The sequence below is a fragment of the Streptopelia decaocto genome, assembly GCF_964273445.1.
Source record: "Streptopelia decaocto genome assembly, chromosome: 26".
Lineage (NCBI taxonomy): Eukaryota > Metazoa > Chordata > Aves > Columbiformes > Columbidae > Streptopelia > Streptopelia decaocto.
The window spans coordinates 636,472-649,339 of record NC_138681.1 but is presented as its reverse complement, the minus strand read 5'-3'; the positions used below and the strand labels follow the sequence as shown (position 1 = coordinate 649,339).

Below are 12,868 nucleotides of genomic sequence, written 5' to 3'. Positions count from 1 at the left end.
CGGAACGCGGGGGGTTTGGGGCTGGGAGGAGAAGGTCGTGCCTGGGCCGTGAGTCACCGCACAAACCGGTTCCTCCCAAACCGAGAGGCCGAGGCACGGGGGCCCGGAGGGGCGGGGGACAAAGGGATGGAGGGGACAGAGGGGATGGGGGGACCCAGAGGGATGGGGCACCCAGAGGGGGCGGGGGTGCCCTGTCCGGGGCTGTGCGCCCCCCGGCTGGCAAAGCGTCACTTTTGGGGTGCCGGGGGCTGTGTGAGCCCCATCCCACACCCTGTGTCTATTATGGGGTGTCTGGGGTGTTGTGTGCACCCCCAGCCCTGCCCGTCCCTTTCGGGGTGTCTGTGCCCCCCCCTCCAGCGCAGCCCCTGCCCGTCACCCCAGGGGTGTCCCCGCTCTTTGGGGGGGTCCTGCCTGTCTGCTGCCCCTGGGATACCGGGACCGGGGGGCAGAACCGGAGCGGGGACGCCGGGACCGGGAGGGTCCGCAGCGGGGATGCCGGGGGCGGGATCCCGGGGCCGGGGGCGGGATCCGGGGCGGGCCGTGCCGCTCGGGGCTCCCGCTCCGCTCCGCTCCGCTCCGTCCGCTCCGGGCCCGCCCGGCCAAAGTCCCCCCGCCATGAGCGCGGCCCCGGGCGGCCGCCCGGCCTTCCCCGGCCTCCCAGGTACGGCAGGTGCGGGGTGCGGGGAGAGGGGTTCGTGGGGCCGGGGCTGCCCGGACCCAGCGCCCGTCCCGCAGGGGAGCTGGTGCTGGAGGAGGCGGCGGGCGCCCGGCGCTGCGGGGACGGCGGAGACGGGGACGGGGACGGGGCCGGTTCGGTCCCCGGGACGCTGCTCTGCACCAACCGCCGCGTCGCGTTCCTGCCCGCGCAGGTGGGAGCGGGACCGGCCGCGGGGACCCCGGGACAGGGACCCCGGGACAGGGACACAGGACAGGGACACACGGGACAGGGACCCACGGGACAGGGACACACGGGACAGGGACCCCGGGACAGGGACACACGGGACAGGGACACCCGGGACAGGGACACCCGGGACAGGGACCCCGGGACAGGGACACACGGGACAGGGACCCCGGGACAGGGACCCCGGGACAGGGACCCCCGGCCCCACCCCGGCTGCATCCTGATCCCACCCAGGGACCCCCCACCTCATCCCGACCCCAGCCCGGCTGCACCTGTGCCCCATCCCAGTGGCGTCCCAGTTCCACCCTGATCCCATCCCATCCCCGTAGCATTCCAGCTCCATCCTGGCCCCATCCCAACCCCATCCCGGTTCCATCTACACCCCATCCCATCCTAACCCCATCCCAGACCCATCCTAATCCCAGCTCCATCCCAGCCCCATCCTGATCCTCATCCTGGTTGCACCTTCACCGCATCCAAATCCCACCCCATCCCCATCTCAATCCCCCCCCAGCCCCATCTCAATGCCCCCAGCCCCATCCCGGCCCCCCCTCGCTCATCAGCCCCAGAAGCGCCACCTTCACCCCCGAGCTCTGGGCAGGACTCCCTGGGGCACAAGGGATGCCGGGGTGCACCGGGGCGGCTCGATGTCCCCCCAGGCCCCCGGCTCCCGCGTGTCCCTGCGCAGCGAGGACGACGTGGCGCTGCCCTGCATCCGCACGCTGGTGGCAGGTGACGGTGACGCCCCCCCCGCGGCCAGCGGGCGGGTCCCGGGGCGCTGACCGCGTCCCCCCCGCAGCCAGCAGCTGGGCCAAGCCCAAGGTGCTCACGGCCGCCAACACGCTCAAGTTCATCCCCGAGGAACTGGCCGTTTTCTGCCGGGATTTCCGCCTGCTCCGCTTCCAGTTCCCCGCGGACGGGCTGGCCCCACAGGCCTTTCGGGTGAGCGGTGTGGGGGGCGGGGGGCGGGGGCCGGACCCTCCTCTGGGGGGTTTCGGGGGGCACGTCCCCCTGGCGCCGCCGCTGTGCAGGTGGCCAACGCCATCGCCCGAGCGCGGGAGGCGGCCGCGTGGCTCGGGGACACCGGCGAGGGACACGGCGGCTGGGCCGGCGCCCCCGGAACGCGGCCCGAGGACGAGGACGAGGAGGATGGGGACGGGGAGGATGGGGATGAGGAGGACGGGGACGAGGAGGCCGAAGGCTCGGCCGCCACGCCGCTCTTCGAGACCCTGCGCGACTGGGAGCAGGAGCTGAGGCGGCTGGGGGCCGAGGGCTGGCGGGTCAGCGCCGTCAACGAGCGCTTCCACATGGCCCCCAGGTACGGCCCCGCCCGGACGCCGGGGTCCACGGCCCCGGCACCCCAAAAGGAGCAGGGAGGGGGGAAACCCTCCTGTTTGGGGGAAAACACCTTCTAGAAACACCCCCCTGGGTTTTGGGGGTGCACCCACCCACTGCCCCCCCGCAGCCTCCCGCGCTACCTGTGGGTGCCCAGCGGGCTCCTGGACCACGACCTCAAACGGACCTTCGCCCACTTCCGGGAGCGCCGGGTGCCCGTGAGTGCCGGGGGGCGGGGGCGCCGGGTGACTCTGGGGGGGCCTCACCCCGTGTCTCCCGCAGCGCCTGTGCTGGCACCGCCCGGGCGGGGGGCACCTGCTGCGGGGCGCCGCCTTCCACCCCGCGTCGGAGCCGGGCGCCGAGGACGTCAGGTGAGGCTGGGGGGGGCCGGGGGGCGTCCCCACCCTGTCCCCCCACCGTGCCCCATGTCCCCCCGCCGTGCCCGTGTCCCCCCGCTGTGCCCTATGTCCCCCCGCCGTGCCCCACGTCCCCCCGCCGTGCCCCGTGTCCCCCCGCCGTGCCTGTGTCCCCCCGCCGTGCCCCATGTCCCCCCACCGTGCCCCATGTCCCCGTGCCGTGCCCCGTGTCCCCCCGCCGTGCCTGTGTCCCCCCGCCGTGCCCCACGTCCCCCCACCATGCCCGTGTCCCAGGTGCCTGGAGGCCCTGCTGCTGGGCGGCCGCGGGCCCTGCGTGGTGGCCGATGCCGCCGAGCTGCCCTCGCTCGCCGACATCCAGCTGGCGCACCTGAAGCTGCGGGCGCTGTGCCTGCCCGGTGAGCGGGGACGGGGGGACGGGCGGGGACCCCCCGGGATCCCCCTGTCCCGCTGACCCCGCCCTGTGCCAGGCGCGGTGCCCGAGGACAAGTGGCTCTCGGCGCTGGAGGGGACGCGCTGGCTGGAGCACGTGCGGTGAGCGGGGGGGCTTTGGGGGGTAGAACCTCACCCTAAACCCACCTTTATTATACCCTAAAGCCACCTTTATCATGGGGGGCGGGTCCCCCCTGTTGGGCGATGGGGGGTTGCAGTGGGTGCGTGGTCACCCCCCACCATGAGCACCCAGCACCTCGGTGGTGGGGGGGGGTGTTTTGGGGTGCCCTGATGCCCCCGTTTTTTTGCCCCCCCCCCAGCACGTGCTTGAGAAGAGCCGGGGAGGTGGCGACGCTGCTGGCGGGGACACGGTGCTCTGTGCTGCTGCAGGGTACAGCGCTGGGGACGGGGACACGGGGACTCGGGGACGGGGACACAGAGCGATGGGGGGACACAGGGGAATGGGGGGACACACCAGAATGGGGGAGACACAGGGGAATAGGAGGATGAAATGGGATGGAGGGGACACATTGGGATGGGGAGAGACATTGGGATTTAGGGATGAAATGGGATGGAGGGGACACATTGGGATGGGGAGAGACACTGGGATGGGGGGACACGGAGGGATTGGGGGATGCACCGGGGTGAAGGGGGAGCCCCGGGATTCGCGGTGCCGCACACCGGGGCCCCCCCGCCGTGTCCCCCAGAGCCGTCGGACCGGGACCTGAACTGCCTGCTGGCGGCGCTGGTGCCGCTGCTGGGGGACCCGCGGAGCCGCTCGCTGCGCGGCTTCCAGCGCCTGGTGCAGCGCGAGTGGGTGGCGGCCGGACACCCGTTCCCGCAGCGCATGGGGCTGCTGCGCCGCGGCACCCGTGACGAGGTGGCGCCCCGCACCGCGGCCCCTGCACCGCGGCCCCGTCCCGCCGGGTCCCATCCCACTGTGTCCCCATCCCGCCGTGTTCCCCCATCCCACCGTGTTCCCCCATCCCGCCGTGTCCCCATCCCGCCGTGTCCCCCTATCCCGCCATGTCCCCCCATCCCACCGTGTTCCCCCATCCCACTGTGTCCCCATCTCGCCGTGTCCCCATCTCGCCGTGTCCCCCCATCCCGCCCTGTCCCCCCATCCCGCCGTGTCCCCCCATCCCACCGTGTCCCCCATCCCTCCATGTCCCCCATCTCGCCGTGTCCCCATCTCGCCGTGTCCCCATCTCGCCGTGTCCCCCCATCTCGCCCTGTCCCCCCATCCCGCCGTGTCCCCCCATCCCACCGTGTCCCCCATCCCTCCCGCCGTGTCCCCCCACCCCTCCGTGTCCCCCCATCCCGCCGTGTCCCCCCATCCCGCCGTGTCCCCAGGCCCCCGTGTTCCTGCTGTTCCTGGACTGCGTGTGGCAGCTGGTGCGGCAGTTCCCGGCGGCCTTCGGCTTCACCGAGGCGTTCCTGCTGGCGCTGCACGACAGCAGCTTCGCGCCCTATTCCAGCACCTTCCTCTTCAGCTGCCAGCGCCAGCGCGGCCGCGCGGTGAGACGGGGGGGCGCTGCGGGTCCCCACAGAAACGTCGGGTCTGGGGGCTCGGCTGCGCCGTGCCTCAGTTTCCCCATCCGCACCCCAATTGGGGATTGATCCCAGCGCCGTGCCTCAGTTTCCCCATCCCCATCACCAATTGGGGATTGATCCCAACCCCGTGCCTCAGTTTCCCCATCCGCACCCCAATCAGTGATTGATCTCAGCCCTGTGCCTCAGTTTCCCCATCCCCATCACCAATCGGGGATTGACCCCCCCATCTAAAAGCTCCTGTTTCCCCCTCCCCATAGCACAAGTCCCATGCCTCAGTTTCCCCATTCGCACCCCAATCGGTGATTGATCCCAGCCCTGTGCCTCAGTTTCCCCATCCGCACCCCAATGGGGCTTCCCCCCCCCCACTAACACCCCCGTTTCCCGCAGCAGCGCCCCCCCAGCCAGGCCCCCACCCCAGCGGGCGGCCGGCGGCCCCGGGGGGGCAGCGCTGCCGGGGGGCTCCCCCCGGTCTGGGCCTGGGGGCTGCGCTACAGCCGGGAGCAACGGGCGCGGTTCCGGAACCCCGCGGGGGGGGGCGCCCCCGCCCCCAGCCCCCCCGACACCACCGACCCCCCCAGCCCGGACACGGTGAGTCGGGGGCTGGTTTGGGGGACCCCTGCGGAGGGACCCAGGCGTCCGGGTTGCGTCCTCCCCGCGTCGTCCCTACGATCTGGGGGGGGGGGTCAGTCCCTTCATGGTGCCGTGTGCCCCCCCAAACCTGCCCCCGCCCTAACTGGGGGTTCACCCTCTGGCTGCCCCCCACCTTTTTCCCCTAATTTATATTTTTCCCCCAATTTCTCTTTCCCCCTAATTTCTATATTTCCCTCTAATTTCTATATTCCCCCTAACTTCTATATTTTCCCCAATCTCCCCCGGTTCCGTTCCCGTTCCCGCCGCAGGGCGCGGCCGCGCGGGCCGGGCCGGTGCCGGTGCTGGTGCTGAGCAGGGGGTCCCTGAGCCCGCAGCCCCTGCCCTGGCGGAGCGGCCGCCCCCCCCCGCGGGGGCCCCGCGTGGCCGCGGGGGGGCTGCGGGGGGCTGCCGGCGCCCCCCCGGGGCTGCTCGTGCCCTGCGCCGCGGGACCGGCCGTGCGGCTCTGGCGCCGCTGCTACCTGCGGGGGCTGCCCGAGCCGCAGGTGGGGCACGGCGCGAGCGCGCGGCCGTCTGTCCGGCCCACCCCGTGTCCGTCCGTCCCACCCCTTGTCCGTCCATCCCACCCCTTGTCCGTCCATCCCACCCCTTGTCTGTCCATCCCACCCCATGTCCGTCCATCCCACCCCTTGTCTGTCCATCCCCGTGTCTGTCCATCCCACCCCGTGTCCACCTGTCCCTGTGTCCACCCTTCCCAACTCGTGTCCGTGCGTCCCCGTGTCCGCCTGTCCGACCCCATGTCCATCCATTCCCCCCGTGTCCGTCCGTCCCCGTGTCCGCCCGCCCAGCCCGTGTCCGCCTGTCCGACCCCATGTCCATCCATTCCCCCCGTGTCCGTGTCCGCCCGCCCAGCCCGTGTCCGTGTGTCCCGCAGCGCGGGCGCCTGGCCCCGTCCCCCGCGGCGCTGGCCGAGGAGCTGACGCTGCTGCAGGAGCGGCTGCGCACCTGGGGCGCCACGGGCCCCCCCGCCGAGGCCACCGACACGCCCCCCCCGCCCTCCCGGTGACACGGGACCCGCGCTCCCACCCGCGCAGGCTCCGGGGACCCCGGCGCCGGCCGGGACAGGATGGGACCCGCGGGGGTCCCCCCGTGTCCCCCCGCCGAACCCATTAAAGTGCAGTTTGGTGTGACCGCGTGTGGCCGAGACGGGACGGGGGGACCCCGAGTGGGGGCTGGGTGGGGCCGGGGCGCGGGGATCCCCCGAAACGGGATCTCGTGGAAACGGGATCTCTCAGCACTGGGATCTCCTGGCACTGGACCATTCAGCACCGGGATCCCCTCCACACTGGGATCTGCCAGCACTGGGATCTCCCGGCACGGGGACCGCCTGGCACTGGGATTCCCGGCACTGAGGACCCACAGCGCTGGGCAGCGCTCCTGGCCCCGGCGGTGACGTCACCGCCCGTCGCGACCGGGGATATCGCGACAGAAGGGCGGCAACGCCCGCCCGCCCACACCCAAGATGGCCGCGGCGCCTTCGCCGCGCTCAGCCGTGACGCCACTTCCGGCGCTGGCTGGGGGTGGGGCTTGCGTCTGACGTCACGACGCGCGGCGTTGTGTGACGGCGGCGCCGCGCGCGCGGGAGCGGGCGGCGGGACAAGATGGCGGCGGGGCCGATATCCGAGAGGAACCAGGGTGAGGGACACGGGGGGGACGGGACGGGACGGGACGGGGCGGGGCGGGAGGGGCGGCCGGGCTCCCGGGTCTCTGCGGACACGAGGGGCGGCCGAGCTGGGGGGGGTGGCCCAGTGGTGGGACACGGGGCAATGGGTGCAAACTGCAGCACAGGAGGTTCCGCTGGAAGATGAGAAGCAGCTTGTTGGGGTGAGGGTGGCAGAGCCTGGCCCAGGCTGCCCAGGGAGGCTGTGGAGTCTCCTTTGCAGACATTCCAACCCCTGGACACCTTCCTGTGGAACCTCAGCCGGGTGTTCCTGCTCGGGGGGGCGCTGGGGGGGCTCTCCAGGGCCCTCCACCCCCCACACTCCGATCCTGTGACCGAGCGGCGGCCCCGCGCCCTCGGGGCCTCAGCAGCCGAGATTTCCAGCTTCCCGCTAATTTATTTTAAAATTATTTGAAATTCCCCCGCAGATGCCACCGTGTACGTGGGGGGGCTGGACGAGAAGGTGAGCGAGCCGCTGCTCTGGGAGCTGTTCCTGCAGGCGGGGCCCGTGGTCAACACCCACATGCCCAAGGACCGGGTCACCGGCCAGCACCAAGGTGAGCTGGGGCTGCTTCTGCCTTCAAAATCGGCATGGCCAGTGAAACGTTGTACCTGGGGATGGCCAGAGAAAAATTACAGCAGGGAGAGAGATGAGCCCCAGGAAAACCATCTTCCCTTCCTGAGCGGGGCCTCGTGTGGGTGAGGCGCTCGGGGTTACTGCTGGAATTGGGTTATGGTTGGACTCAATGATCTCGAGGGTCTTTTCCAACCAAAATGATTGTTTGACTGATTTTTCTATGACTAAACCAAGCAGGGTCGGGCGAGCCGGGTGGCTCCTAAAGCTCTTTTCTGGGGGGTTGTTTCAGGTTACGGGTTTGTGGAGTTCCTCAGCGAGGAGGACGCGGATTATGCCATCAAGATCATGAACATGATCAAGCTGTACGGGAAGCCCATCCGCGTGAACAAAGCCTCGGCCCACAACAAAAACCTGGACGTGGGCGCCAACATCTTCATCGGCAACCTGGACCCCGAGATCGACGAGAAGCTGCTGTACGACACCTTCAGCGCCTTCGGCGTCATCCTCCAGACGCCCAAGATCATGCGAGACCCCGACACGGGGAACTCCAAGGGCTACGCCTTCATTAACTTCGCCAGTTTCGACGCCTCGGACGCCGCCATCGAGGCGATGAACGGACAGTACCTCTGCAACCGCCCCATCACCGTGTCCTACGCCTTCAAGAAGGATTCCAAGGGCGAGCGGCACGGCTCGGCGGCCGAGCGGCTCCTGGCCGCGCAGAACCCGCTCTCGCAGGCCGACCGGCCCCACCAGCTCTTCGCCGACGCTCCTCCGCCCCCCTCGGTCCCCACGCCCGTGGTCACCACGCTGGGACCCGGTGTCACCCCTCCAGGTGGGTAAATGTCCCCGTGGCGGCTGCGCTTGGGCGCTGGAGTGGTTACCGTTAACATAACGAACCCCATCAGCAATTACCAACCTAAGGGTGTGTAAGCCATGTCAGTAATTGCTGACTGTGTGAACAGTCTGGGCTCAGTCCTCTCCTTAAACAAAAGTAGAGTGATTTGAAGCGCTGTCCTTGCCGTTCGAACACCCTGGAACGTGCACGATTAATTGAGGTTTTGTAATTTATATCTTGAGACTCTCAGAGGGTCCTTTAGATTAACTTTGCTTATCATAAGCTTATTATAATATGAATTAATTAGTATTTGTTTTCTTCTTTCTTTTTTGTTTTTCTTTATTTTATTTCCCCCCTTTTCCCCCCATTCTCCCCTTTTCCCCCTGTTCCCCTCTTGCCCCCTCATTTCCCCTATTTCCCCTTTCCCCTCCTTTCCCCCGTTTCCCCTTTTCCCCCCGTTTTCATTCCTTTTTTCCTCTCCCGTTTCTCTTCCCTTCCCTCCGTGTGGTGGTTTTGTTCGTGTGCTGGCGTTCCCCCTCACCCTCTCTGCTCTCCCGCAGGTCTCCCCCCGCCCGGCTCGTTCCCGCCGCCGGTGCCGCCCCCCGGGGCGCTGCCCCCCGGGCTGCCGCCCGCCATGCCCCCCCCGCCCATGCCGCCCGGGGCGGGCGCCCCCGGCCCCCCCGCGGGCGCTGCCCCCGCCGGGGCGCACCCCCCGCACCCGCACCCCTTCCCGCCGGGCGGCATGCACCACCCAGGTAAGACGCTCGCGCTTTCCCGCCTTTCCCGCCCTTTTGAATCATTCCCTCATTCCCAGGTTGTTTCGAGTTGAAGAGGGACCCCCGAGCAGAGAAAACCCTGAGCAGTTATCCCCTCCAGTCTCAAATTCCCCCCCTCCTGCATTGATTCAGGCAAACCTGGACAATTTGGGCGTGGGGTCCCCCCGGTTCGTCACTAAATCCCTCGATCTCGTCAGACGGGCCGGTTCTCGTCCCCGCGGGGCCGCGTTTGTCCTGCACGGACCAGGCACCGTCAGGTCCTGCCCGCAGCCGCCGTTGCGCACCCGCCAGAGCAGCGATCCTGGGCAGCAACCAGAACGTTCTGGTTTCCACCATCACCGCCCCTTCCCGCTCCTCACGCCCCGGGGCCGCAGCTCCCGTCCACATCACAACCTCCTTTGTCTTCTTGCTCGAACAAATCCCAGGGCTCTTCTTGCCTTGGGGAGGCAGAAAAGCCCAAAACCTCACAGCTTGCAGCCCAAAGAAGTTGATTGGAAGGGAGCTCTCTAAGCAGCTGCTGAATAAGTTTGATAAGGATCGATATGTGAAACCTTTCAGTGAACGGGGCGGCGAGGGCGCCACGGCAGCAGCGCCGCCGTCCGGCTTCCCTGCGCTCGGCGCGGAGCTGCTGGGCGCAGGAGCCGATTCCAGACACGAGAACAAAGCGTTTCCATGACTTCCTCCCATTTTCAGCCCCGCGGTACTGGAACGAGCAGCCTCCACACGCAGGCTCCGCTTTCCAGCACCAGAGTGGAGCTAAATTACCAATATCATTTCATTCTTGTTTAATCCTGCCCGTTCTGAAGTGCGATTAGGCAGCTTTGTGTGATCAGTGACCAGATGGCAGCTGCTTGTCCCCGACTACCAGCTGGATTGTTCGAGCTTTAAAGTAGCTAATTACACACGGGAAGGGAAAGCTCCGCGCCCTCTGGGTTCCCGCGCGGAGGGAACCTGCCTTGGAGTTTTAGAAGGGGGGTAAATAAGAGAATATTGGGGAAAAAAGTCGATTTGGAGGGGCATGGGGAGTCAGAGGGCTCAGGAGCTCGGCCACAATCTCCCAGGGTGAGGATTTGTGTCCCAGGAAGGGGATTTGTGTCCCAGGGTGATGATTTCTGTCCCCGATCTGCACCCACTTGCTGTCACATCGTTGTCCCCACACGCTTCCATCCCCGCAGCGTTTCCCGCTCCCTCTTGGCGGCGAGCGCTGCGTTTCCTCCCTTTTCAAGCCGTTTTTGGAGCAGAAGCCCGTTTGCAGCCGCTCTGCCCGTACCCACACGGCGCGCGCCCCCGTGAGCGCGGGCCCGCGGCTGACGAGCCGGTTTCCCGCAGGAATGCCGCCCATGCAGGTGCACCACGGCCCGCCCGGGATGGGCCAGCACCACCCGGGCCCCCCCGGCTCCGCGGGACAGCCGCCCCCGCGCCCCCCGCCCGGCATGCCGCACCCCGGACCCCCGCCCATGGGGATGCCGCCCCGAGGACCCCATTTCGGGTCACCCATGGGTGAGTGGGTGCTGCCGAGGGACCGGGGGGGTTGGGTTGGATTTGGGGAACAATTTATTCCCAGAAAAGGGTTGTTGGGTGTTGGAAGAGGCTGAAGTGCTGGAGCCACCGTCCCTGGGGGGTTTAAAGACAGAGATGAGGTTCTCAGGACACGGGGTGGTGACGGGGTGGGGGGAATGGTTGGAATTGATGATCTTGAGGGGCTTTTCAACCAAAATGGTGATTCTGTGATCGTGGACGGGTTTGGGTTGGGAGGGACCTTCAAACAGCATCCAGTCATGGGCAGGGACACGTTCAACAGATCAGGGCCGTCCCCAGCAGATCAGGGCCGTCCCCAGCAGATCAGGGACGTGTCCCCAACAGATCAGGGCCGTCCCCAACAGATCAGGGCCGTCCCCAGCAGATCAGGGCCGTCCACCTCCCCCAGACCAGGGCCGTCCACCTCCCCAGGCTCAGGGACCCCTCCACGCGGAGCCGTCCCGGCGGGCGGGTTCTGGGGCGGGAGGGGCTGTTTGCGTGGCCCCTGGGGCCGTTAACGTGTGGCTCTGTCCCCAGGTCACCCGGGCCCCATGCCGCACCACGGGATGCGCGGCCCCCCGCCGCTGATGCCCCCGCACGGCTACAACGGGCCCCCCCGGCCCCCGCCCTACGGCTACCAGCGCGTCCCGCTGCCCCCCCGGCCCGCGCAGAGACCCCCCGGGGTGCCGCCCCGCGGCCCCTTGAGGGGCCCCCTCCCCTAGACGTGGGGCCAGCGGAGCCCCCTCCCTGTCACCCTCCCCAGACTTTCCTGTCCCCTCGCACCATCATCCCCGCGCCCACCGGGGCCCGGTGGGTCCATCCCTGTCACCCCCTCCTCTGCGTCTCCCCCTCCCCACCTTTCCCCCCTTCTCTTTTTCTAACATTCCTTCTCATGACTCTCCCCCTCCTCCCCCGTTCAGCCTCAGCCTTGCAGGTTTTCCAAGGTACCGGTACCACTGGTTTTTATTCCTCTGTGAAGCAGGGCGCTCCCTTTTACCAATAAAGCGTTTGAAGCGCGGGGGGCGGCGCTGACCCTCTCCCGCGCTCGCGGCTCGTGATGCTCGTTGGCACCTGAAAGCTCTTTGCTGACGCGGATCCCCGGCTCTGGTTTTGGTGAGACGCCGCGTTAGGGTCGACGCCCCCGCTCTCTGCTTTCTGCAGCCTGTCCTGGGTCTGTGGAACCCGGTGCACCCGCAGTGGCGAAAATGAGCGATCGAGCCTCAAAATTCCATGGTATCCTCGGGCGCTCGTCCCGGAGATGCGAGGAGCCGGGCAGGGCGTTTGGACCGGTAGTTTGGCAGCAAAACCTGCTCCCCATGTCCCTGCCAAAACCAAACAGTTCCAATGAAAAATCGGCCCCAGCACAGTCGTAACCGGGAATTTGGTGCCGATTGCCCCGCGGCTTCGGATTTAATTTCACAGCAAGGCTGGTCCGGCTTCCAAAAACCTCGGCGTGCAGAGAACAACGTCAGGTTTGACAGCAGAACAAACCGCAGGTGCTGAGGCTTCTCCCTCCATAGAACAGCCGGGACAGGAACCGTAAACCTGTTCTTATCCACCGCCGGTTTTCTTTAATTCCGTCACCCTGGTTTCTGTCCCGTCTCCGCGGTTCCAGGCCCCCGAAGGACGGAGCCGCGGTCACCGCGCGGCGTCTCGCTCCGGTCACACGTCGGAGCTCCCGCTGCTCCGCGCGGCTGTGGCGGTGACATTGAGGCACATGAGTCACCGCTCCATGGGCCCGAGGAGCTGCGCTCAGTGCTCCAGCCCAGCCTAACAAAGCTGGACGCTCCTTAGGCGCGGATTAACCCGATGGAGCACGTCGGGGAGGACGCAGGGTGGGTAGAAAGCCCCAGTAACTCAGCGGCGTTCCCCTTTTTGGGGCTGTTTCCAACAGGATCTCGATTATTTCACAGCTCCCAGTTTCCTGAATCCTTCTCGGTGCTGGTACCACTGGTGTGGGCTGCTCCCCGGCTGTTTGCCTGCTCTGAGAGCTGGCTGGTTATTATTATTAATATTGTTATTATTATTATTACTGTTTATTCTGGGCACTGGTTCCCACCCTGGCTGCGCTTGCTTCGGCCTCGTGCACACCTCCCTCCTCCTCCTCCTCTCATTGAAAGATGGTTTAGTGGGGACTGGGAGTTACTGGGAGCCACTGGGAGCTCGGCACACGCGGTTCAGGAGGAGCCCGTCCCTGTCCCCGTCCCTGTCCCCATCCCTGTCCCCCCGGTGGGTTTGGGGCCGGCTCAGCTCATCGC

General features: G+C 67.6%; 2 protein-coding genes across 4 annotated transcripts; both read left to right on the top strand.

Annotated features, from left to right (window-relative positions):
* Window positions 1-510: 510 nt before the first annotated feature.
* MTMR11 (myotubularin related protein 11) lies at window positions 511-6,294 on the top strand. Of its 3 annotated transcripts, none has more exons than XM_082073345.1 (15): window positions 511-661; window positions 736-869; window positions 1,561-1,633; window positions 1,701-1,843; window positions 1,933-2,219; window positions 2,367-2,454; window positions 2,519-2,607; window positions 2,887-3,008; window positions 3,081-3,144; window positions 3,363-3,433; window positions 3,750-3,922; window positions 4,396-4,560; window positions 4,984-5,184; window positions 5,496-5,729; window positions 6,119-6,294. In XM_082073345.1, the coding sequence occupies exons 1-15, from the start codon at window positions 616-618 to the stop codon at window positions 6,248-6,250; spliced, it is 2,022 nt and encodes a 673-aa protein (XP_081929471.1). In that variant the 5' UTR covers window positions 511-615; the 3' UTR covers window positions 6,251-6,294. The 3 variants fall into 3 exon arrangements, with proteins under 3 accessions (XP_081929471.1, XP_081929472.1, XP_081929473.1); XM_082073346.1 differs by having other exon boundaries at window positions 4,987-5,184; window positions 6,119-6,291; XM_082073347.1 differs by lacking the exon at window positions 736-869 and having other exon boundaries at window positions 519-661; window positions 1,701-2,219.
* A 450-nt stretch (window positions 6,295-6,744) lies between these two features.
* SF3B4 (splicing factor 3b subunit 4) lies at window positions 6,745-12,642 on the top strand. Its single transcript, XM_082073058.1, has 6 exons — window positions 6,745-6,879; window positions 7,333-7,461; window positions 7,771-8,313; window positions 8,877-9,071; window positions 10,422-10,592; window positions 11,148-12,642. The coding sequence occupies exons 1-6, from the start codon at window positions 6,846-6,848 to the stop codon at window positions 11,330-11,332; spliced, it is 1,257 nt and encodes a 418-aa protein (XP_081929184.1). The 5' UTR covers window positions 6,745-6,845; the 3' UTR covers window positions 11,333-12,642.
* Window positions 12,643-12,868: the final 226 nt, after the last annotated feature.

Coding starts and splice junctions, on each gene's coding strand:
- SF3B4 (XM_082073058.1), top strand. CDS start 6,846: ATGGCGGCGGGGCCGATATCCGAGAGGAACCAGG. Junction 6,880..7,332: donor GATATCCGAGAGGAACCAGG/GTGAGGGACACG, acceptor ATTCCCCCGCAG/ATGCCACCGTGTACGTGGGG. Junction 9,072..10,421: donor GGGCGGCATGCACCACCCAG/GTAAGACGCTCG, acceptor GGTTTCCCGCAG/GAATGCCGCCCATGCAGGTG.
- MTMR11 (XM_082073345.1), top strand. CDS start 616: ATGAGCGCGGCCCCGGGCGGCCGCCCGGCCTTCCCCGGCCTCCCAG. Junction 3,009..3,080: donor GCGGGCGCTGTGCCTGCCCG/GTGAGCGGGGAC, acceptor GCCCTGTGCCAG/GCGCGGTGCCCGAGGACAAG. Junction 5,185..5,495: donor ACCCCCCCAGCCCGGACACG/GTGAGTCGGGGG, acceptor TTCCCGCCGCAG/GGCGCGGCCGCGCGGGCCGG.